This window comes from Bacillus rossius, chromosome 1 (genome assembly GCF_032445375.1).
Source record: "Bacillus rossius redtenbacheri isolate Brsri chromosome 1, Brsri_v3, whole genome shotgun sequence".
Taxonomy (NCBI): domain Eukaryota; kingdom Metazoa; phylum Arthropoda; class Insecta; order Phasmatodea; family Bacillidae; genus Bacillus; species Bacillus rossius.
Genome location: NC_086330.1, coordinates 294,093,544 through 294,117,135, shown reverse-complemented (window position 1 = coordinate 294,117,135; position 23,592 = coordinate 294,093,544). Strand labels below are relative to the sequence as shown.

The 23,592-nt window shown below is 35.9% G+C and overlaps 1 protein-coding gene across 6 annotated transcripts; it reads left to right on the top strand.

The window, feature by feature from the left end:
• The first annotated feature begins 778 nt into the window (after window positions 1-778).
• Window positions 779-16,877, top strand: LOC134527759 (uncharacterized). Of its 6 annotated transcripts, none has more exons than XM_063360689.1 (3): window positions 779-5,287; window positions 5,408-9,031; window positions 14,438-16,877. In XM_063360689.1, exon 1 carries the CDS (start codon window positions 3,298-3,300, stop codon window positions 4,813-4,815), a length of 1,518 nt encoding a protein of 505 aa, XP_063216759.1. In that variant the 5' UTR covers window positions 779-3,297; the 3' UTR covers window positions 4,816-5,287; window positions 5,408-9,031; window positions 14,438-16,877. The 6 variants fall into 6 exon arrangements, with proteins under 6 accessions (XP_063216759.1, XP_063216760.1, XP_063216762.1 ...); XM_063360690.1 differs by having other exon boundaries at window positions 779-9,031; window positions 14,438-14,591; window positions 15,309-16,877; XM_063360692.1 differs by having other exon boundaries at window positions 779-9,031; window positions 14,438-14,603; window positions 15,309-16,877.
• The last annotated feature ends 6,715 nt before the right edge of the window (window positions 16,878-23,592 follow it).

Genomic DNA, 23,592 nt, shown 5'->3' with positions numbered 1-23,592 from the left:
TAAAACATATGTTGTTATTTAGCCTTCAAGTGTCCTGGAAACGCAGGAAAAACCGTAGGAACTGCGTTCTCCTTTGGTCTGATTTGCTTCATAGTTCTGTCAATCAAATTGGGTTCAATATGAACAGCCTGCTAGCTGATGTTAGTTTCCAGTTCTCCCTCCGAACTGCTTGTACCCATTGTCTTTTTAAAGTTTCATCCATAGGAAACATGTAAAAATATTGAATAAAGGTTAAATACATACTAACAAAATCACGAATAATTAAATTATGCAGTCAACTCCCGGCTTGGATTCGGATTCGTCTCAAACCTTAGCAATTATACGAGTTCAAATTATTAATACACTATCTTTAAACATTACAAATTAAACCACATAACTGGGGTGTTTTACATATTTGATTAACAACAACCCTGCATCAATACATTTTACATCTCAAATAAGCAACATAAACAAGACAATAAAACAAATAAAAAAATAGTACTTGTGAAATGTTATCCCCTCCAAGAGCTTGGATGACCTATTAGCACATCCATACGCTACACACGATGGCATGATGTACTTCAAATCCGCAAAATACCACAAAACATTTTTCAGCTCTCATAATAACAAGCACGCCATTGCTGCTGTTTTGGGTCACAATGGGGGCGTGGCACATACTTCACAAATTCACCGTCAGGGCGCCTCCTCCCTACTCATTGGTTTGTGTACGATCGTACACATTCTGAACTTTACATAGCATTGTTTGATGTTATCTATAACTAATATCAGGGTTGCCAGACGTACGACTATAGTCGTACATGTACGACTATTTCGTAGTTCGGTACGACGTACGTCTGAACATAGGGTCGTACACCTATTTGTACGACTATTTTGAAATTTTGGTGGTTAAGATGTTATGGTTAAATATTTTGGTCTCATAAACACAATATATGCAGTTCTAAAGGCCCTGTCACACTGTCAAATTTTAGCTTCCAACACCTTCCAATATATTGGATCCAATATCTTTGAGGGTTGTGACGTCACGTTAAACGTCACTATCGCAGCCATGTTTATTTGAGAGATTGAATGTCTAGAGTTTCCTTCAAATATTTTACGTATAGGACTGGTTCTAAAATATGTTGGATGTTCGATGGGATCAGCCAATCAGAGTTATCTAAAATAAAGCGGCCGCTTTTGTTTCCGTTTCCGAAGTGTAATAGTTTATATATCAGCAATGGCGAATGGGAAATAAATGCAGTAATTGAATTAATACTATTTTATTTCCTGCTGGAATAATTGTTATTGTATATTTTCCTCCAATTGAATCTGTATGTACGGAAGTGCAGGTTAATATATTTGACTAAAAGAAGTTACTGTAGTTTTGGAATATTATGGTCCTTAAACCAGAAAACATCTATTCAACTTACGATCATTATTTGATTGCTATACCAGTTGTGCTTATGTTCAGGTATTGTTGATACACTTAATTAAAACAGCAAGCATTGCGTACAAAATGTGCCATCAGGAATGAGGTATCAAAACTAGGATATGCATTTCGGAACTTTTACCTACAAATCCAAAATGAATAACACCTAAAGTAAATTTTAAAATATTTCAATTCAGAGACTTAATGTAACTAAAATTATTTTGGCTTACCCAATCAATCTTTCTTATAAGTCATTGTTCTCCTTATTTCACAATAGCTGCTACTCTGTAAGTATATTGTCTGGAATTTTCTGGAATATAGACTCATAATTTCCTGACAATAGATGGTACTGACTTATGTTAAAGCAGCATCTCTGAGTAAGCAAGTAGCTCTGGTGATTTGCAAGAAAGGCCTAGAAATATTAAAATTCTGCCTACGTGTTCAATTATTATTATTTAAGTTTTGAAAGTAATACCATTTTTCGTGAATGTAAATATTTGTGTAGCAGATCCTTGTCAGTAAGCCTATACTTCCAAGGCTATACGAAACAAGCATACCTGGTCTAATATCTCGTTAAAAAATTATTTTAAAGAGATAATGTGACTGAGGTGAAGTTAGCTTAAAGGCTCAGGTTGAGGTTTGTAACAGTAAATACACTTAATTCAAAATAAAACAAAATTGCCAATTTCTAAACACAGCAAAAAATAACACATTCACTTTAAAGTATACGAACAATTTTGATGAAATACAAGTGAAAGTGTCCATACAACAGCAGCTAGTTGGGTGAGAAAATAAGCAGGAATGAGAAGGGATATGCCTACTTGCAGATTTACATTTAATTATATGTTTTATTCTTACTAAACATACCTTTAAATATTGTTTTTGAAGAGCACTATAAATTGCACTACAAATTTCAGGTACAAATTTTGAGATGGTGTTGTGTGGAATACTTGTAGAGAACATAAGGGACTTAAATGATTCCCCTGTCGCCAAAAATCTTAATGTAACTGCCAGCCTCTGCTTTGCTGGTATATACTGGCACAAATGAGTATCCTTCTTTGCAAATCGAGACTCTACAATTGAAAGAAGAAGATCAAAACTTTCAAAATCCATTATTAAATAGTTCGGAAATGAATCGGCATCTTCGTATCGAAGTTCATGACAAAAAGGGGTAAAACACCTTTTGTTTGCCGGGAAAGTATCCACTGTCTCGTTCACCATCTGCGTTTCCTTTTCTTAGATTTCTCTTCTAGTTTACTGAGACTTGCTACAATTGCAATTACAGCTACAGCTTTTGAAACACTTTGATGCTCTTAATGCAAGCATTGCAAACACCTGGAAAACGTAAATTTTAAACTGTGTATGATCACAATATACCTAAATTGGAATATAACCTACTTAAAAAAGCCTGTGTTCCTTGACCCAAAATTTGTTTTTGATTCTAAATACTGTCATTTACAGTTCTCTACAGAATGTTTGGTAAAACGAGCTCACTCAAAGAAAATTGATAGTGTGAAATGACTTCAAATATATTTTACATTGCTTATCAAATAATATTGAATACAATATATTTGAAGACGTATTTCATCCAAAATCACCATTCAAATTTTGTTGTCCAATTTATTGGATACAATATATTTGACAGTGTGACAGGGCCTTAAAGAAGCCAAAATCGAAAATTGTAATGAAATCGATCTGAATGTTAATCCAATTCAAGAAACAATCGATAGCTTCATTATAATAGTTGAGAGGAATGACAACTGAATGCACATAAATCAATATCATATTGGATACATTATTAAAATATGTGTGATATTCTGTAAGTACCTATCATCTTGGGAACAGTACGAACAATTTAAGAATTTAACAGTTGTTTACATTGTTTGGTAAATATGAGTGACGCAGAAGATGGGCTAAGTTCGCCACCAAAAAAGGTGTGTATTCAGCAAAGTGCAGGTAAACACAGGGCTCAAAAATTTAGAAAAGAGTGGTTGTCTGAAACAGAATTTAAAGAGTGGCTGTTACCTGTACATGGAGACGAATACAAGGCTAAGTGTAAATTTTGTGGGATAACACTTGTTACCGAAATAAGTAACTTAAAGCGGCATGCAACCGGTGGGAAACATACAGCACTTAGAATGTCTGCTACTGTTAGACAAACATCGATTTCTAGATTTATTGCAGCACCTAAAGTTGATTTAGACAAAGAAGTTGCATCTGCTGAAATAAAACTTTCGGCATTCATTGCGGAGCACAATGTTGCTTTTTCTGTTGCAGACCATCTCACAGCTGTCATAAAAGATATCTTTTCTGACCATAAAATTGCACAGAAATTGACTCTTAAACGAACAAAAACATGCAGTATTGTAAATAATGTAATAGCTGCCGATCATAAGGAGAAGTTGGCGAATAAATTAAAGAACACCAAATTCAGCATCCTTACAGATGAATCAACAGACATAGGGACAATAAAAATGTCGTGCATAGTGGTAAGGTACCATGATTTCCAGTCTGGAAGGATAGAGAGCAAATTCTGGGAACTAAGAGAAATTTTTGACTCTTCAAATAAAGTTGTGTGCGCCAGTGCAGAAAACCTGTTTCGTGGCTTGGTTGCTTCAATCACAGAGTTTGGAATTCCGTTGGAAAATGTGATCGGATTTGGAGCAGATGGATGTAATGTGATGATGGGTGAACATAATTCAGTATCATCTCGTCTCAAAGAAGCTTGTCCTGGGATCGTGGTGGTTAAGTGCATTTGTCATTCGGCACATCTGTGTGCTAGTGAAGCATGTAAAGTGCTTCCTCGGTCTTGTGAAGATATGGCTCGTGAAATATACAATTTCTTGAAGAGCAGTGCTAAACGACAGAGTGAGCTGAAAGAGTTTCAAACATTTCTTGACATGGAACCTTTGAAAATGCTTCATCCCTCGCAGACCAGGTGGTTGTCTTTGGTGGCAGTTGTTCAACGCATTTTGGAGCAGTGGGATGCTTTGAAATTGTATTTTACAGACTGTTGGTTGTCACAGAGACTCTTAAGTGCAGAAAACATCTTCAATGCACTTCACGATCCTTTTTTGAAACTGTATTTCATGTTCCTTTCATGGGTTCTTCCGAAATTCACAAAATTCAACGAATTTTTCCAGACGAAGAATGTTGTTATTACAGAACTACATACCCAATTAAGAGATCTCTATACTGACATTCTCCTTAGTTTCATGAAAAGGGACTATGTCATGAAAACACCACTCGAGGAAGTCAATCCTGCCCTGGAGAAGTATCATCTTCCAGACACTGAGATGTATTTAGGAGTTAAAGTCCTGCAGCACATTGATAAACCAGAAATCACTTCCAAGCCCGATATTCGCTGTCATTTCTTTCACAGGTGTAGAACTTTCCTCACGGTGAGTTGAATCACTTGCAAGCCTCATTGTTATTTAATTTTAATTTTTGTAACTGAAATAATGATAAATGTTTGTCATAATTTTTCAGGTTGCTGCGCAAGAAATAAGAAAAAGATATAATATGAATGATCCGGTTCTGTCGAAACTTGGCTACCTGCAACCTAAAGCAGCTCTTTCACCAGTATTCAGGGTTAACTGCCCTTCCCTTCTTCCACTAGTAAAAGTAGTCCCAAGAATTGTTTCTTGTGATGATGATGCAATTTTACAGCGTCTTGATGATCAGTGGAGGGAGCTTCCATTTTCAAGGGCAAGGCTTCCAGAAGATATTGATGATGTAAACAGTCCTGACATTTTCTGGAATATGCTTCTGAAACCAAGCTGTGACACACAAGAAGCTCATTTCAAAGAATTGGCTACATTTGCACTTCATGTGCTTAGTCTCCCGCACTCTAATGCAGACTGTGAAAGAGTCTTCAGTCAGGTATGAAAATATATGCATCATAAATAACTATTTTGTTACCTGCTGTTCTTATTTTAAAATTTGAGTTTTTGTTAACTGCAATATTGTTAGAAAAATATAGCATGTGTATTTACTTTACAGGTAAATCTAGTGAAAACCAAAGTACGAAATCGCCTCCTTCCAAAAACAGTGAACGGAGCTTTGCTTGCTTCCGAGTGTGTGAAGGAAAGTGGTACCTGTGCATTGTTTCGCCCTACAGCTGAAATGTTATCGCGCATGACATCAGCAAACTTGTATGCATCCAGTGCACCAGAAAACGATATTGTGGATATTCTCTTCGAAAAGGATGACTGAGTTGTTAAGAAAATTGTTTTTTTTTTTTTAACTTAAGTAACATGTGTTAATTTTGGTGTAGTTTTTTTCCTTAGTGTAATTGTTTCCATGTAATTTTTTTCCTTCACGATTGTGTCATGCCAATAAAATACTACCAAAATGAATAGCAAAAAAATCGCCGGATAAAATAAAAGTTGGTACTCATTAACGTTTTATTTTAAAAATTATAGTATGTACGACTATTTGCTCCAATGTACGACTATTTCTAGTCTTCGGTACGACTTTTGGAATGTTGCAATCTGGCAACACTGACTAATATATTAGTAAGAAAAAAAACTTGAAAGTTGTGTTTTTGGGTTGTGTGTGTGTGTTGTAGACATTGGTGATTTTGGATGCAATTATTTGGTAGAATTTCAGATTTTACACATCTGAAAATATATTCTTTAGTTTTGTACTATAAAGTAGGAGTCTGTAAGGGGCTTATTTTCAATTATTTAACTATTATAGTTGTTTACCATTGAAAAACACTTGTGTGTACAATCGTACACAAATGGATGTTGTTGATCTGATAGTGAGGAAAATACATAACCTATAAATATGTACTTGTGACATTCGTTATTTTAGTTACTTATTATTTTCTAGTATTTATGTTGTGTTATTTTGTAAAATTAGTTGAAAATAAGTGAAATCATGGATCCAGGGGCACAGTGTTCGAAAACTGCTGGTAGTATATTGGACATGTTGGAAAGTGGAGAACTCTCTGACTCATGGGTGTCAGATGATGATGGTATGGATGATGTTATTCCTGCGACAGATACCTACTATGAGGAATTTACGAGTAGGAGCTGATAGAGTGGGAGTGAATTGTGTGATAAATTACAACAGTTCGAAAAGTGAAGATGAGATAGGCAACGACAGTCGAACACCTGTCTGTAATGCAACAGCAACAGACTTCGTCATGCCCAAGAAAAGTGACATCAGATGGCATCACAACCCATTGTCAGTTTTGGTACAACCGTACCCAGATCTTGATGATAATACTTGTGGAACTGAATTGAACCCCTTTTCTTATTTCTGCAAGTATTTACCTGAATCCCTGTTTGAAGAGATGGCAGAGATGACTAACTTATATGCAGTTCAGAACAATAAACCTAGGTTCAAAAAAACTACATCAACAGAACTTAAGGTCCTTTTCGGCCTTCATATTGGGATAGGAACACTAAGGTTTCCAAGGGTCAGCCTTTTTTGGGATAAATCTGTTGGTGTGCACATGTTTCGAGATAATATGACGTGGGACAGATTCTTTGAGCTGCGGTGGAACTTGCATCTCATAAACAATTTGGAAATCCCTGCACACTGCCAAGATAAGGTTTTCAAAATTAGACCTATTTATAATGCAGTTCGGTCAAGATGTCTGGAGTTGCAAGTAGAAGAGCATATTTGCACTGATGAGCAAATTGTTACTTTTACTGGCAAGCTTAGTGTAAAGCAGTGCGTAAAAGGAGAGCAGTGTCCTTGGGGCGTTAAAATATTTTATTTGTGTGGCAGATCTGGCCTCGCCTATGATTTCCTTATTTATTAAGGTAACATGGAGGAAATTAACCAGAAGTAACTAAAACTATATGGTTTAGGGCCAACTGTGGTACTTCACCTTGTGAAATTAATTGGCGATGCCAAAGGTCATAAACTCTATTTTGACAATTTCTTCTCTGCATACCATCTCTTCCAAATTTTACAAAGTAAAGGGATCTATGCAGCTGGAACAGTTCGGGTCAATAGGTTTGGCAATACTCCATTTTCTTCCGACAAAGATGCATTGATAAAAGAACGCGGTTACTCAGAGGAAATTACAAATATTGATGAAAACGTGACCTTAGTGAAATGGGTAGACAATTAGTATGTCATGATGGGCTCTAACTTTATTGGGAAGGGTGAGACTGATACAGTTGATCGCTGGTCAAAGAAAGACAAACGTTACATAAGTGTTGAACGCCCAGAGGTTGTAAGGTTGTACAACAATGGAATGGGTGGCGTTGATCTCTTTGACCAAATGGTTAGTTATTACCGGACCTTTATTAAGTAAAAAAAATGGACGCTACGTATGATTTTTCATGCCGTAGACATGGCCTTGGTGCAGTCTTGGTTTGAGTATAGGAGAGATGCTGCAGCTTTTGGCATTCTGCATAAAAAACAGATGATCTTCTGCATTTTAGAATGTGCATCACTGACTCTCTCCTGCATGCAGGAAAAATGGTTCCCTCAAAGAAACGTGGGCGTCCTTCCCTGGAACAGAGCACATTGTCTGAACCTGTTATACAGAGAAGAAGAGGAGAAGTGAGACCATCGCTCGAAGTGCAATTCGATGCAGTGGACCATTTGCCATTGCACGATAGTGACAAGTTAGGTACGCGATGTAAAATGCTGAAGTGCTCGGGAAGGTCGCGTATTTTCTGCCAGAAATGTAAAGTGCATTTGTGCCTTACTAAAGATAAAAACTGTTTCCTTGCGTACCATACTAAGTGAACTACGATGAATTGCAGATCACAAGAGTTGTGTGATTTTTTTAAATTTCTACATAAGTTGTTTGAATTGTATCTGTGATAAGGCCTATAATGTTTGTGTGTATTATTTTCTAAAATTTTTCTTGTGTTATACCTATATTTGTAAATCCTAATGTGTGTTTGTGAATATTTTTTGAGTTTGACTACGTTGTGGACTATGATGACATTTCAGAGGGACTTCAGACAACAGAATCTATTTGTGTACAACTATACACATATTTTTTTATTATAAAAAAATAAAATTTATGAAAAATATTTTTTGGATTAATCTTAGAAAAATATATAGGTCCTAAATAGGTATGTTTTTCAAATTTTATTTCAGAATTCTGAAAATTCAGGATTGAAAGGGTTAATCAAGTTTAATATAGATACTAAAGGCTAGCTTACAAATGATTTAGCACAGAAAATAGCACACGCACAGAAAATAGAAACAAAGTTTTTGAATTGCGCCGCATACGCACGGGAAAATAGCACAGGATCGACGCACAGAAAGTCGACTAACTTTTAATATTCTCTGTGCGTGTGCGCTGTGCGCTGTGCGCTGCTCGCTGACCTAACCAATGAAAACTGGCTTACCACCGAGGTCATGCGCAATTGTAAAGGTTAAATGTGTACGTAATTTGACTAGACTTGTACATTATTGTTTTGATATTAGGCACTGGAAGTTAAATAGTCTCCTTCAATTTCAACATGAGTAAAGAGACTAATTTCGACATAAGTTTAGTTTGCCTGGTTGAAAGCAAACCAATTTTATTTGATGAAACCCTGGCAGGGTTCAAAAATGAAGAAGCCAAGAAAAATGTGTGGCAGGCGATCGTTGAGTGGCAGGCGATCGTTGATGCCTTGTGTGAACAAGGATATCATATCAACTGTTAGTATTCTGTAAATGAATAGAATTACCTTGCAAGGCATCATATATTTTAATTCTGTATTATCTTTGAATGATTTGTGCAATGGGAGTGCATGACTTAATCTAAGCTTTTGGACATACGCCATTGCTAAGCACATGTATGTCTGTAGAAGAAAACTACAAAAAAAACAAATAAAGCAAAAAATTGCTGTTGTCTTTGTTTTGATGACCATATTCCTGTTGTGGAGTATTGTGTGGTGTTTATATCCTGACAACAGCAATTTTTTGCTTTATTTGTGTTTTTGTCATTTGTGTTTTTTGTAGTTTTCTTCCACAGACATACATGTGCTTAGCAATGGTGTATGTCCAAAAGCTTATATTAAGTCATTTTAATTCAGTGTTTCACATTTTTTATACCAGTTTACCTTAATGGCGCCAAAACGACATATTTTCTTTTAGTGTTGTTTACATTTTTTTAGTTATATTGTTACGATTTTTATAGCATTTTAGAACTACAGATTGGAAGTTCCTGTGCAGAAAAGAAAGTGTTAAATACGTAAACATGCCATACAATGTGTTAGTATTTTTCTCTTGTCAGATAATCACACCAGAGACGAATAAAGAAAAGAAAAACGATCATTATTTCTAGATACAAAACCGCATCTCTGCTAATTTAATTCAGTCTGATATACATCCATTCCTTACTTCATTGTCACAACAATTAACCTACTCAATGTTGATTTCATAGATAAAATACATTCTTATGAAAAATAGAAAAATACAAAGACATTCCAACACACCCCCTTATTTTTCTATTCTATTACAAAAAATGATAATGCAACACAAAGAAAGAATTACACAAGTCCAACCAAACTACAAAATTTTTGAACTTTGTTGCTTGCGAGATTCTTTGTAAAAAGATCTGCTACATTGTTCTCTGATGCTACATATGAAAAATTAACTAGTTGCTTCTCGACAAGTTCCCTACAAACATGAAACATTATGTCAATATGCTTTGATCTTTCACTAACATTATCATGTTTACTCAATTTAATTGCTGCTGCATTGTCAGTATATATCTTACATGGAGTGTCTATGAGTGTTTCCATTCCTAATTCTGAAAGTAAGTCTTTTACCCATATCACTTCTCGAGAAACTTCAGCCATAGCCATATATTCCGCCTCCATTGTTGACCTGGCTATGCAACTCTGCGTTTTACTATACCATGACATCGCTCCCCCTGCAACAATGGTTATGTAGCCACTGACTGATTTTCTTGATTCAGTGTCAGCTCCCCAATCTGCATCACAGAACACCTGCACAAACTTATCATGACCTTTAAAACATAACTGTAAATCCTTTGTCTCACTCAGGTACCTTATTATGTGCTTTATCTCTTTCCAATCTCTGACTTTAGGATTCTGACAATATTGACTAACCTTACTTACTGCAAATGCTAGATCGGGTCTTGTGTTATTTGACAAATGTAACAAACTTCCAACTGCACTTCGATAAGTAGTGGAATCAAAACTTTGCTCATCATTTTCAGCTGATGTATACCCCGATGGTAAAATTATTTTACTAGGTTTACAGTCACTCATACCAAAACCATTAATTACTTTCTCAATGTACAATTTTTAACTCAACATAACCTTTCCTTCTGTCTGTATTATCTTAATGGATAACACATTTGTGGCTTTCCCCAAATCTTTGATTTCCAATTCATCTGATAATCTATCTTTTACTGACTTCACTGTTTTTACTGACCCTGTCACAATATCATCTACATACAGCCCTATGATACAATTACCCTTTACATACACACATGGCTCTTTTATACATTTCTTGAAATCAAGCTTTCTCAGTACAGTATCAACACAAATATTCCAATCCTTACTTGAGTTTGGGAGACCATAGATACTTTTTTTTTAATTTACAAACAAAATTCTGTGGATCCCCTTCTTCAAATAATTCTGGTTGTTCCATGTACACAGTGCAGTTAATGTGACTGTTCAAGTAAGCATTGATAACATCAAGATGTTCCACTATCCAATTTTTCTCTACTGCTATAGCTATGATTAGTCTCAATGATTTTTATGACAGGACTGAATGTCTCATCATAACTGAAATTCATCTGTTTCTTAAATCCCTGAGCAACCAACCTTGCCTTATATTTCTGAACGTATATTCACTGTCATACTTGAAAGAAAATATTCCTTTTGAACCTATTACCCGTACATGTTCTGGTCGTTCAACAATTTCCCAAACCTCTTTCTTTTTCATCTCACTCATTTCAACATTCATGGCTTTCATCCACTTATCATGCTCTGTACTTGACATGGCTTCATCAATCGTTATAGGTTCTATCAATCTTTTGTGTTTCATTTTATCAACAGTATTTACTACATGACAACATGCACAAGTCTTTTCTGTCCTATGTCTAACTAATCTCCTTAGATTGGGTACTGGTTCCTCAACATGATTCAATTTGAGACTGTAACTGTCTATTAGTGATTCTACCCCTAATGTCTCATCTTTCTCGTTGTCTAATTCCTCCAATCCCAACCCCACTTCTATTTCTGGACCTTCTATTTGTGTTATGTCAAAGTATGCCCCTTCTCTTATTGACTTAAATCTAGGTGTTCCTGTTAACTCATTAGCTATGACCATTTTCTTGAATGGGAATTTCCCCTTCCTCAAATACTACACTTTGACGCACAATTATTTGTTTTCTTTCAAGACTCCATAGTATATACCCATCTTTTGTACCCAGTTCATACCCAACCATAACACATGATTCAGCCCTAGAATCTAACTTCCTTTTTCTTGCTCTTAATGCCCATGCTTGGCACCCAAATACTCTTAACCTATTAATCTCCTCCTCATCCATCTTCTTGTCATACCACAACTCATATGGTACCTGAAAATTTATTGCAGATGATGGACACCTATGTCTAACATAAACTGCTGTCATTACTGCCTCCCCCCAAAACTCTCTTGGTAAACCAGATTGAATTAATAGGCATCTAACTGTATCAAACATGGTTTTGTTTTGCCTCTCTGCAATCCCATTTTGCTGTGGAGTGTACGGTACAGTCTCCCTGTGAGTAATTCCTGATTTTTCTAATTGTTTTTGAAAATCGCTACAAGTGTACTCCATACCATTGTCAGACTGTATCACTTTTATACCAACACCTTGCAATTTTTCTGCATTTGCCTGATATTTACAGAATACATTCAGCACCTCATCTTTGGTCTTTACACAAATAGCCACATTATACCTGGAATATTCATCAATCATCGTCACAACATATTGAGCTTGCCCTAAAGAAGGTGGACTAATTTTTCCAATTACATCTGTATGTACCACATCAAGTGGTCTTTCTGCCTTACGTTCACAATATTTAGGAACCCCTTTGTTACACAATTTCCCTTGGATACAAACAGAACATGTTTCTAACTTACTATCTCTCTGTAACTTTAACACATGTAACTTAAATAAAGCTTCATTATGTGCATGACCATACCTCTCATGCCACAACTTAACCTCTACGACACACTTGTATGCAATGTTACTGCTGTTTGCACTAAATTTTTGCACTCTTACATCATTACATTTAGACTTGACATTTGCATAATTTTGTCTATACTCTGTTTGCACAATATAAACATCATTTTTTCTGTTGTCATTGAATAATATTTCCTTACCTTTCTGATCTAGTACCACAGCGGTCTCGCCTGAAAATTCTACCCTAAACCCTTTGCTTGTTAACTTTCCCACAGAGATCAAATTTGTTCCTAGGTTAGGCACATACAACACATCTGTAAATGTTATCACCCAACCTGATGCCATTCTTACTGTTACCTTACCTATACCTTTAACCTCTAACTTACTGTTGTCTCCAATTTCTACACTACCAGTTACATTTCTTAATATATCTACAAACATTTCCTCTGAAGGACACATATGATGTGATGCACATGAATCAAATAACCAATCCCCATTGTCTCCACTTCCTACAGACACTTTCATACTCATGGCTTTGTCTACAATATGTAGGATTTCCGTATTTACCACTCTGCCACTAGCATTTACTGGTTTTCTCTCTTGTGAAGATTCATTTGTTCGTGGTTCTCTGCATACCTTGGAAATATGTCCAGACTTACTACAGTTGAAGCACTTTGATGTATTGCGACAGTATTTTGACACGTGTCCTGATTTCCCACAATTGTAGCAGCTGTACTGTCTACCATCTGTCTTGACAGGGGGTTGCCAGCTATCTTCTTTCTTGTCACGATGTCTCACTATCATTGCCTGAACTTCATCCTCATGACATTTTGAAGAGTTAACTTTGATTTCACTTAACCTAAGTTCCTTCCTTCTTTCTTCTGTTAGAAGTCGTGCTTTCACCTTACATAGTGACAAACTCGTCATTTCAGCTTCCAAAGAAGGTATACACCCTAAGAATTCTTCTGGAAGATTTCCAATAATCATTCCCGCAACTTGTCGCTCAGTGAATTCATATCCTGTCTTAGTCGTCCTTTTCCATAGTTGGTTAACCTTTGCAAAATATTCTTGTACACTCATGTCCTTAGGCTTGACAAAATGAGTTAGCTGTTTCAAGTTCATGGCACCATTGATAAGCCCTCCATCATTGCACAACTCGTCCAGTTTCTTCCATGCCTTTTTCGCTGAATCAATCTCTGCTATGTCACATTCGAAGTTCTCGCCAACATATTTAAAAATAATTGCCAATGCTATCACATTATTTCGTGCTCGTCGTCTTGTTTCTTGTTGTGTCAATATAAATCCTGGCACATCTTCATAGCCGATGACTGCTTCCCATACATCTTTCAACAACAATTCTTGTTTAACCTTTAGTGCCAATGAAAAATAATTGTCCGTAATAAGTTTAGCTACAGTTCTATTTACCGTTTCTTCTCCATTTGAATACGCCATTTTTCTCATAAGACGATGCCACCATTTAATGTCACTCGTTTACCTCGTCTCTAGTCATTTTTCTTCTCTTCTTATAAAAGCCTCTGGGCCCATAACCTGTTAGTATTTTTCTCTTGTCAGACAATCACACCAGAGCCACGAATAAAGAAAAGAAAAACGATCATTATTTCTAGATACAAAACCGCATCTCTGCTAATTTAATTCAGTCTGATATACATCCATTCCTTACTTCATTGTCACAACAATTAACCTACTCAATGTTGATTTCATAGATAAAATACATTCTTATGAAAAATAGAAAAATACAAAGACATTCCAACACAATGTAAAGGTCTGCAACATTGTACCCTTTCGAAGGATACTCTGTTTAAGGTTAGAAGTGTACAATTTTTCAGAGACCTGGAGGGAAATTGTGATTTTTGCTACCTTAAACCACAGCTGTAGTATTTATGTTTTGCTGATTTCAGGTGAAACAGCACAGCAGAACTGGCTACGAATCCGCCAGCGCTACTCTAGAGAAAGGAACAAAATAACACCATCAGGTTCTGCTGGAGGCGTTGAGAGGGAGTGGGAGGTTTTCCCATACCTTTCGTTTTTGGACAGGCATGTCAAGCACAGAAAGTTAGTGATAAAGTAATAACTGTATGCAGGTAATAAAAAGTGATAGGTGTCTTAAAAGCGATAGTGGTTTATGCAGGTTGACATAATTTGATGCATTGGCCTTAATCATTCGGATGGGAATGGAATCCAGTACTGTACTTTATAAAAGTAAAGAACTTGTATTTTTTATTAATGTTCATTTGTTAGCTACTTATTTACTACAACAGCACTTGTTGATAAATTTTAGTTATGCTAAACAAAATAAAAACTATTATTCAAGTTATATGGTAGGTACATGGTCCTAGAAAATTCCTTGTTATATGTTCACTATAAGGGGGAGCTGAATTGTTGCCCCTTGGAAGGGCTGCCCTTCAGGATTTTTCTGGCAATGGTTTGTTTGTACAGAATACATACATTTTAAGATACTGGAAGGACTGCCCTTCCAGTCACTTTACAAACACACCACTGTCAGAAAAATATTGATGGGCTGCCCTTCCAAGGGCCAACAATTCAGTCGCCCCCATTACAAGCTGCATTCAACCTTTGTAAAATAGATACAAAATTGTGTAACTATGAAAGTTACCATTCTTGAATGTTTTATAATAACGTATTTGGTGTTCCTGTATTGCAACTACATTTAATTTCCATGATCTGTAATTCTTTTGTTTTTGATTGATGATTTCCAAACGTATTTGTTTCCAAACATACTAAACATCAGTGTTTCTTTTTTTTTACTAGGACAGTGAGTAACATTACGAGGAAATCAAACCCCATTTCCTCAGCCAGTAGTTCTGATTCAGCATGGGGTGTGCCACTGACTGAGGATTCAAATGACTCTGCTCAGTCAGGTTTCAACTCACCAATGCAAGAACTGTCAACTCCGCTGAGTGGTTCCCTGTGGCCTGGCTCTGGTGAATGTGTAGTTCCTCCAGCAGATAAATATTTTAAAAAAAGAAAGCTCCAGGCTGATTTAACAAAATCTGCGATCGCCTCTTCACTGGAGAAAGTGGTCAGTGTAACAAACAAAATATGCACACGCCTTGACCAACCAGGGGAAGTAGATGAAGACAAAGCAAGTTTAAATTCATTTACCGAGTCATTGCTTCCATTTTGGAAGCGTATTGCATTGGAAAAGAACCTTTTTGTTCAAGAATGTTCTTTTGATTAATGTATATATTGTAACGTTGCAAGATCCCTGCCCTCCTAACTAAATATTTTCTTTTAAACTTCTTTTCTGTATATGTAAGTAGCAATAAGTGAATGTTTTTTGAGTGGTGTGTAGGTTATGAAACAGTATGATCAGACATTATGAATATTAATATATGTTATTTGCACGTGCTATGTGTTTTAAGAATGTACCTTGTATTTTAAGAGACGTTTTCATTCATTACTATTTTTTATGTAATTATTCACAAAGAAGTTGCTGTACTAGATTTGCCTGTATAGGCCTACTTTTTCAGGGTTTTTCTAAATAAGTTGAATTTTGTCAAGTAATTTGTGTTGGATTGCTGTTCTTAATTTTAATTAACGTGTGGAATGATTCTAGAACACGGGACTGTGTCTGATGTGATGATTAAAAAGAGAGGCATGAGAGGCCTGTAAGTGTGAGTGAGAAAGAAACGGTGCTTACCCGCTAACTGAGATAAAAGCTGGGATTCCCCACTGGTCGTGGGAAATGTGTGATAACTGCTGTCTCACGGTGTGGGAGAGAGAAAGAGAATGTAAAGTCCCTGGCTCTATGGAGAGAAAACTATTTTCAATATGTGTTCTGTGTTCCTATTGGCTTGTATCTGTGTGAATGAAGCGTGCGTGTGATTGGTCGGTGAGGTCATGTGACTTCTCCTCCCTGCGTGGAGGAGACAGTGGCAAGAGTTCACCAGTCGTCTGCCGATTGCTGCACCAGTAGGTCGCGTTCGGTGGCTTCTCGCCAAATTATGTAGAATTTGTGAAGAGATAACTTAACGTTGGTGGTCAGAGCCAGGCCGAGTATTAAGTTAACCTAATTTTTTTTTATATTTCATTCGGACAGTATCAAATTAGAAATTGTGATCACCTTCGTCGGCGTTTGGCTCGGGGCGAAATTCGGTTTCGCTGGGTGCGGCCCGTTTCGAGGTCCCACTAGTTTCGTGTACTTACAGTAAAATATTACTGAAGGACGTTATTTTTCGTTAATTCACATCGAGCAAGCTGTGAGCATTTTTCGACAGGCAGATGTACGTGTTGAACGAGTGAGTAAAACTGTGAAAAATGATTGGATTTGTCTGTGCATTCTAGTTTGAAAAAATAAAACAAACACTAAAAAATTGGCGCACTTTTTTTTATTTTGTATGTAACGAACCGTTACAACATTTTGTGTATTTCTTAAGTAATGATATTTTATGTATATGTTATTCACATAAGCATATTTTTCACAATGTGAGATTATGTTGACTTAATTTAAAATGTTTTGTTACAAGCATATTTTATGACAAGTACAATACTAAATGTGCAACACAACTTGTAACTGTTGAATTGTGTGAATATTATAAATTATGTAATGTAGAAATTTTCTAGTATTTTAATTTCCACAGTAAGCAACTCAGATAAGATATTCTAATTTAATGCACATTTTTTTTTCACAAATAATTAAATTGTCATATTTTTGGTTACTCTTCAACATGTTAGTGTCTTGTGATGCTTATTATGCATGAAGAGATTAAAATAAAGTCCTTGAAAGTACCAGCAATTTGAGGTCCATTTATACTCACTGTGTAGCATTAACATAAGCAATAAGTTTATAATCATGTTTTCTGTTGACCTTACCTTCATTACTTAACCATTTCAACATTGTTCGGGATATTTCTTGTCAAATTATTAGTTGATTGTAATTGTTAAGCTTATACTGTTGACATTTAAAGAAACATTTTTGCACAGGCGATAACATTGTAAAACAATACAGACTTGTTTACAGCTTTTGCTGTTGATACAGACCTCATTATTAGCAACTGCAAACATGTAGGTCCCTTGAGGTTTGTGTTAATAAAGTTGCATTGTATAAGGAAAATATATTTCAAATTCAAAATGGTCCTACATCATACCCTTACATTTTTTCATATATGTAGAAAGCCGTTTGTGTTTGCTTGTATACTACATGTAGGCTACACGGTACCCTGTAACCCTTGTTTATTGAGTGCCACTGCCATGGTACTGAACCAATTTCAGATTCAAAGAAATCCCGTAGTGTGTTTGTTTGGATCAGCTTGTTACGTTGTATGTGTGGCCCGGCTAAGCACACAGAGAAACGTAACAAAACAAAGACAAACAATGTTCTTTAGGAATTTTTCATTACCATGGTTGCGTTCTTCGTTATTTGGAAATAAAAGAGTTTATTAAATTACCTTCGTTTATTTCTGTCAAAAAAAAAAAATGTTTTTTCTCATCGTTACATGGCCTCAGTACACAATTTTACAAATGAATTTAGTCAGAAAACTTCGTTACTTGCACAGATTTTTGTGTTTTCTTATACAAATTTTTACGATGTCTTTGAATTTTGATAGGATGAGGTCCAAATACATACCACAACACCATACATCTTGCCGTTGACGGTCGAGGAGTCTTGTCACTAACAAAAAAAAATATATTTTAGTAATGTCCATTGGTTAACTACATAACTCAAGGTACTGTCGATCGCGGACCGTAATCACACAAAGTCGGGCGATGCCGACGCTTAGGGCCTAAATTTCTAATTAATTAGTACGAAAAAATAAAGAACTTAAGTTAAAAAAATACGGACTGGCCCCAGCCCCTAGGCGTTAAATTGTCCCTTAGTGACTTTCCATTCTGTGTTGTGACTTGCCGATGAGATTACCTTCCCTTGTAAAGGTGAAAACAAGGGAGGCAACCCCGTGAGCCAACTGACCAATCAGAGTACAGAATTCAGAAACATGACCATATAAGGAAATTCGGACGGGCGCATCATTCCATGCCAGGGCTCGCCTTGATTGGCTGGCTAGTGTTAGCCTCTAGAGAACTTACCAGACGGTTGCTACAGCTGTGCGTACAACGTGACGCGTAAATCCCAAACACGCATTTACAAAGTGAAAAATAACTTTCTGGCGCCAGAGTGTCGCGCCTGTCCGCTGTTCCTTCTGTACCTTCCAGACTATTCTCAAAATATTACACTAGCAATATCCAATAGAATTCAACCTTTCCCAAAAAATTCAAATACAATGTTCAAAATTTAGTAAACAAAGTTGAAATTCATACCATATTAAAAACTTTTGTTTAAAAATGATGTCCTGTAAAATTATAATCTATACTGCTTTAAACAAAACAATTACTGACATTATCAAACATCAAAATTAATTATTATGAACTGGAGTTAACCCTCAAATTAATAATTAAGTATCTCAAGGAAATAAGTATTTTAAGGCTTTCCATGAAATTTAACCAAAGTAATTAACAATTCTTAACAGATCTGAACAATCCTTATCTACATATTAAATAATTATTATCTTTCATATCAAAGTTATTCTTAATCAATATTCTTATTACCCAAAAAGATATATGTATATAACAAATCCTCATTGTGCAATGCTACATAACCCCCCTACTTGTTGATTGAATTTATAAAAAATTAAATCAAAAAGTACACAAGTGTCAATTGAATACAAAAGAAATACCATAACAAATCAACAATGTGTAAACAATTGCAACAAATTAACCTGACCATGAGTATTGCAAGATCCTTTTAACACAATAGCAACATACCATTACTGTTCATATGATTATAACTGCTTAAAACAAATTTACAAAATTATAACCCAAACATTGAAAAATTACATACACAAAATTATTTCAATTCTCCATACCAAATTAAAAAGTGACAAATCAATCTTTAACAAAAAACACAATTAACACTTGATTATAGAGCAAACATAACCTTCAACAGGTTATACTGACACTACAAAACATTTCATTGGAATTTCATGTTCATTTGTCATTTAAAAAATATGAAAAATGTTCACTATAGTTAAGTGTCTTTAGTCCAACATGATAAAATTCTTGATGACATTAATTTGTTTACAATATCAACATAAACATACTTTACACAATAATCAAATATCTTACACAGTTGATTGTCCAAATTAATGTTTCATTGAATCATACTAAAAAAGTACCTACATAACTTGCTTAACTTTTACTTTTTTTTTTTTGTACACTGAATTAATTTTCCATGGTCTGAGTAAAGAGATGTGCCAATTAGCATCGTTTACTCTGTAAACATTGTGGCCTACAACTGCCTTTATTTCATATGGCCCATCATATAATTTGAAAAACTTGGATATCTTACTATCTATAAGGGATGACAACTTGTGTGAAGCAATTAAGACTGCATCCCATTCCTTAAAAGTCGTTTGTTTGTCGGTTCTGTCATATCTGGCTTTCCTTGAATTAACTTTATGCATTAGTTTTTCTTTTGCCTTATCTAACTTTTCTTTCAGATCTACAATATCGTTTTTTGGAAAGTTAATTGTATTTTGGAGTTTTGTGGTTGGTAACCTTTGTAGCATCAACTCAATAGGTGTGAACCCTGTACTCTCATGCCAACAATTGTTGATCAATTTCTCTACCTGGCCTACAATGCTGGCCCATGTGTTATGTTTCTCATTACAGTAAACCCTAAACAAACGCCCCAATTCTCTCATTACTCTTTCAGCAGGGTTGGCTGCTGGGTGATATACAGCAGTGTATCCTAGTTCGATACCTAAAATACTAGATAAGGTTTTCCAAACTTCACTCCGAAATTGGGGACCATTATCAGAGATTATTTTGTTAGGGAGACCTTTTTAATTGGATACAGTTTAACATACTTAGAAAAAATGTTTAAAAGTACCAGTATGTTTTTGGTACCACCCCTTCCACTTGGTAAAGGTCCAAACAGGTCAACACACACAATTTCTAAAGGCTTGGTAGCTAAAACATTTCCCATGTATTCTTGGCATTTCCGATTCATTACTTTGGTTTGTGCACATAGTAAACATGATTTGATATTAACAGCTACCATCCTGTACATATATTTAAAAACACAAAACCCTTGAATGTATTTGATAGTTTTGGTAACTCCAAAGTGCCCACATTCTATATGCATCAAAGTACGTATGTACCTCTCAAAGTATTGGGAACGCACAGTACCCATTTTGGGACCCTGCCGGATACATTTTGGAATAAGTATTCACCCTCCATTACAAAAGTTTCTCTTATCACATCCCTACAATTTGGGGATCCTAATTCGTGTATCACTTTCTGTAGTCTGGGATCTTTACTTATTTCTTCTGCCAATTTCTTAGAAAACTCCTCTATTCCCTCTTCTACCTCTTGCATTTGTTTTACTAAACTACGAATTTGGAATTCCTTCGTTTGGGCCGATTGTGAATCTGTTACAACTCTAGACAGTGCATCTGCAACAACCTGTTCTTTTCCTGGTACATATTGGATATCTAAACTGTACTCTTGTAAGGATAAAATCCATCTAGTGATTCTGCCATGTAATAGTTTACACGAATCCATGTGGCATAAGGCCTTATGATCTGTTTGCACCGTGGTTTTCTTACCATAAATGTAAATTCGAAATTTTGAGCAAGCAAATACAATACTTAGCAATTCTTTCTCTGTAGTAGTGAAGTTTATTTCGGCAGAATTTAGAGCTCTACTGGCAAAACTAATTGGAATTTGATCCCCTTCCCGATTCACTTGGAAAAGCATGGCACCAACTGCCTCACCTGATGCATCACAAGTGATATAAAACTCCTGATATAATTTTGGGTGGTGCAATAAAATTTCCATTTCTAATTCTTGTTTTAGTAGTTCCACTGCTCGTTCCTGTTCGTGTCTCCATTTCCAACACTGATTTTTTTGTAACAATTTTCTTAATGAACTACAAATACTGCTAAAATTTGGAATATATTTCCGAAAAAAGTTGAAAAAACCTATCAGCCTTTCTAATTGTTTTCTGTTTGTAGGTGATGGGTATTCCCTAACTGCTTTTAATTTTTCAGGATCGATACAAATTCCCCTAGCATTTACAATAGTATTACCCAAAAAATTAATTACATCTTTCAAAAACTCAGATTTCTTTAAATTTGCAGTCATGCCTCCTTCTTGTAATTTTCTCAACACTAACTGTACAATTTTACAATGTTCCTCAAAAGTTTTAGTTGCAATCAGAATATCGTCTACATATATACAGTTACCAAATTTAATACTTCAGGTCCCAAAACCTGTTCAAGCCCTATAATGAAATGGCTCACTGACACATTTAAACCGAAAGGCATCCTTTTGAAACAATATGTTTTTCCTTCATATGAAAAAGCAGTGCAAGGTCTAGATTCCACATTTAAAGGGATCTGCCAATAAGAAGCTACTAGATCAATTTTTGAAAAATAGGCGCAGCCTTCAAATTTCTGTAAAAGCTCATCCATAGGTTCCGTTGATTCTCTCTCTATCAGGAACAATTAACTGATTTAATTTCCTAGCATCTAAACATAACCTTACCCCCCCCCCCCCCCCCCATTTTTCTTGTTAACCACAACGATTGGGTTCAAATATTCGGAACTGAGCCTTTCAATTATGTCCCCATCAATCATATTCTGTATTTCATTTTCAACTGCTGGCCTCAAACTATATGCAACTGGGTAAGGTTTCTGTACAAAAGGTTGGTGTTCTTTCAGCTTTAAGCGACATTCGTATTTATTATTGAACCCAGGGAAATTGGCAAACGCTTTGCATTCCCTTTGCAAAATTTGTTTAAACTCAGACTGCTGTTCTGTGTTACCACTATGCAATATTATTTGTTCTACTTCAGTTTCCAATACACGTTCCCTTTCTAAAAAATTACATTCTACTTCGAAACCCATTTCAAAATCATTTCCCATTATAATTCGTAAATTAAATGAATTGTTTCTGGCATCAGTTTCAGCAAAAGTAATTTGTGTCCCTGCTACATGTACATACTGCTTTGAATAATCAATGATAACCTCATTTGATTGCAACCAATCAACTCCCAATAGTCCATCAACATTAAGTCCTTTAACTATTAGAAAAACAACCCACATAATTACTTCACCTATTTTGATTTCCATTAAAACTTGTTTTTTCACATTTTTATTTCTTACTCCAGTTGCTCCTATGATCGTGATATTTGAAACTGGTAGCACTGCAACTGCTTCCATTTCTTTACTTCCTAGTGAATTAAAATATTCTTCAGACATTGCAGTTACTTCACTCCCTGAATCAATTAATAATTTGACTTTTGTTTCGGTACCGACAATTTCACCCTGTATTACTGGACACAACCCCAACTTGCCTTGAATGAATTTTTAGGATTTGTTGAAATTTTGCGAAAGATCCTTCCCTTCGTGTGTAGTAGTGGGTTCATTACAGCCCTGTTTTTTCAACACCTTGCATGACCCTCCTGCCTCTGCGAAATGAATAGGGAAAGTATCCGAGGCTAGATCTTCCCTATCTAAGAGTTTAAACTCCTTGCATTCCCTTGTTCGTCATGTCTCTGCCTATCCTGTCTTTCCCTGACCCTCTCTTCCCTTGGATGTTCCTGCTGAGGTCTCTGTCCCTCCCATTGTGGTCGCACGTTACCTTGCAACTCTTGTCGATGGGGTTGCTGAACCTGTTCCCTCGGCATGCCCTCTGGAGGATGAAATCTCTCCCTGGGTGGTCCTCGCTGCCTTCCTTGGAGCTCTGGTTCCCTTCCCCTCAGTCCTTCCTCTCGCTCGTTCCTCCTGTCCAATGTTTCAAGCAATGCAATGACCTCTTCAACACTCTTAGTCCTAGCCCCCAAAATTCAGTTTTGTACTTGTTGGTAAAAATGGTGTACAATGTGGGAAATAAATCTTTCATCAGTAATCGGATTATTCAAAAACTTTGACTGTAAATACAACCTTTGTACATAAGGGGCCATGGGGCCGTCCCTTGCTCTGTGTTTTCCTGAAAATAAATATGGTAGGAAATCATCTTGAACATATATACC

What these genes read in the sequence shown, in the direction of transcription:
- LOC134527759 (XM_063360691.1), top strand. Translation starts at nt 3,298, where the DNA reads ATGAGTGACGCAGAAGATGGGCTAAGTTCGCCACCAAAAAAGGTGTGT.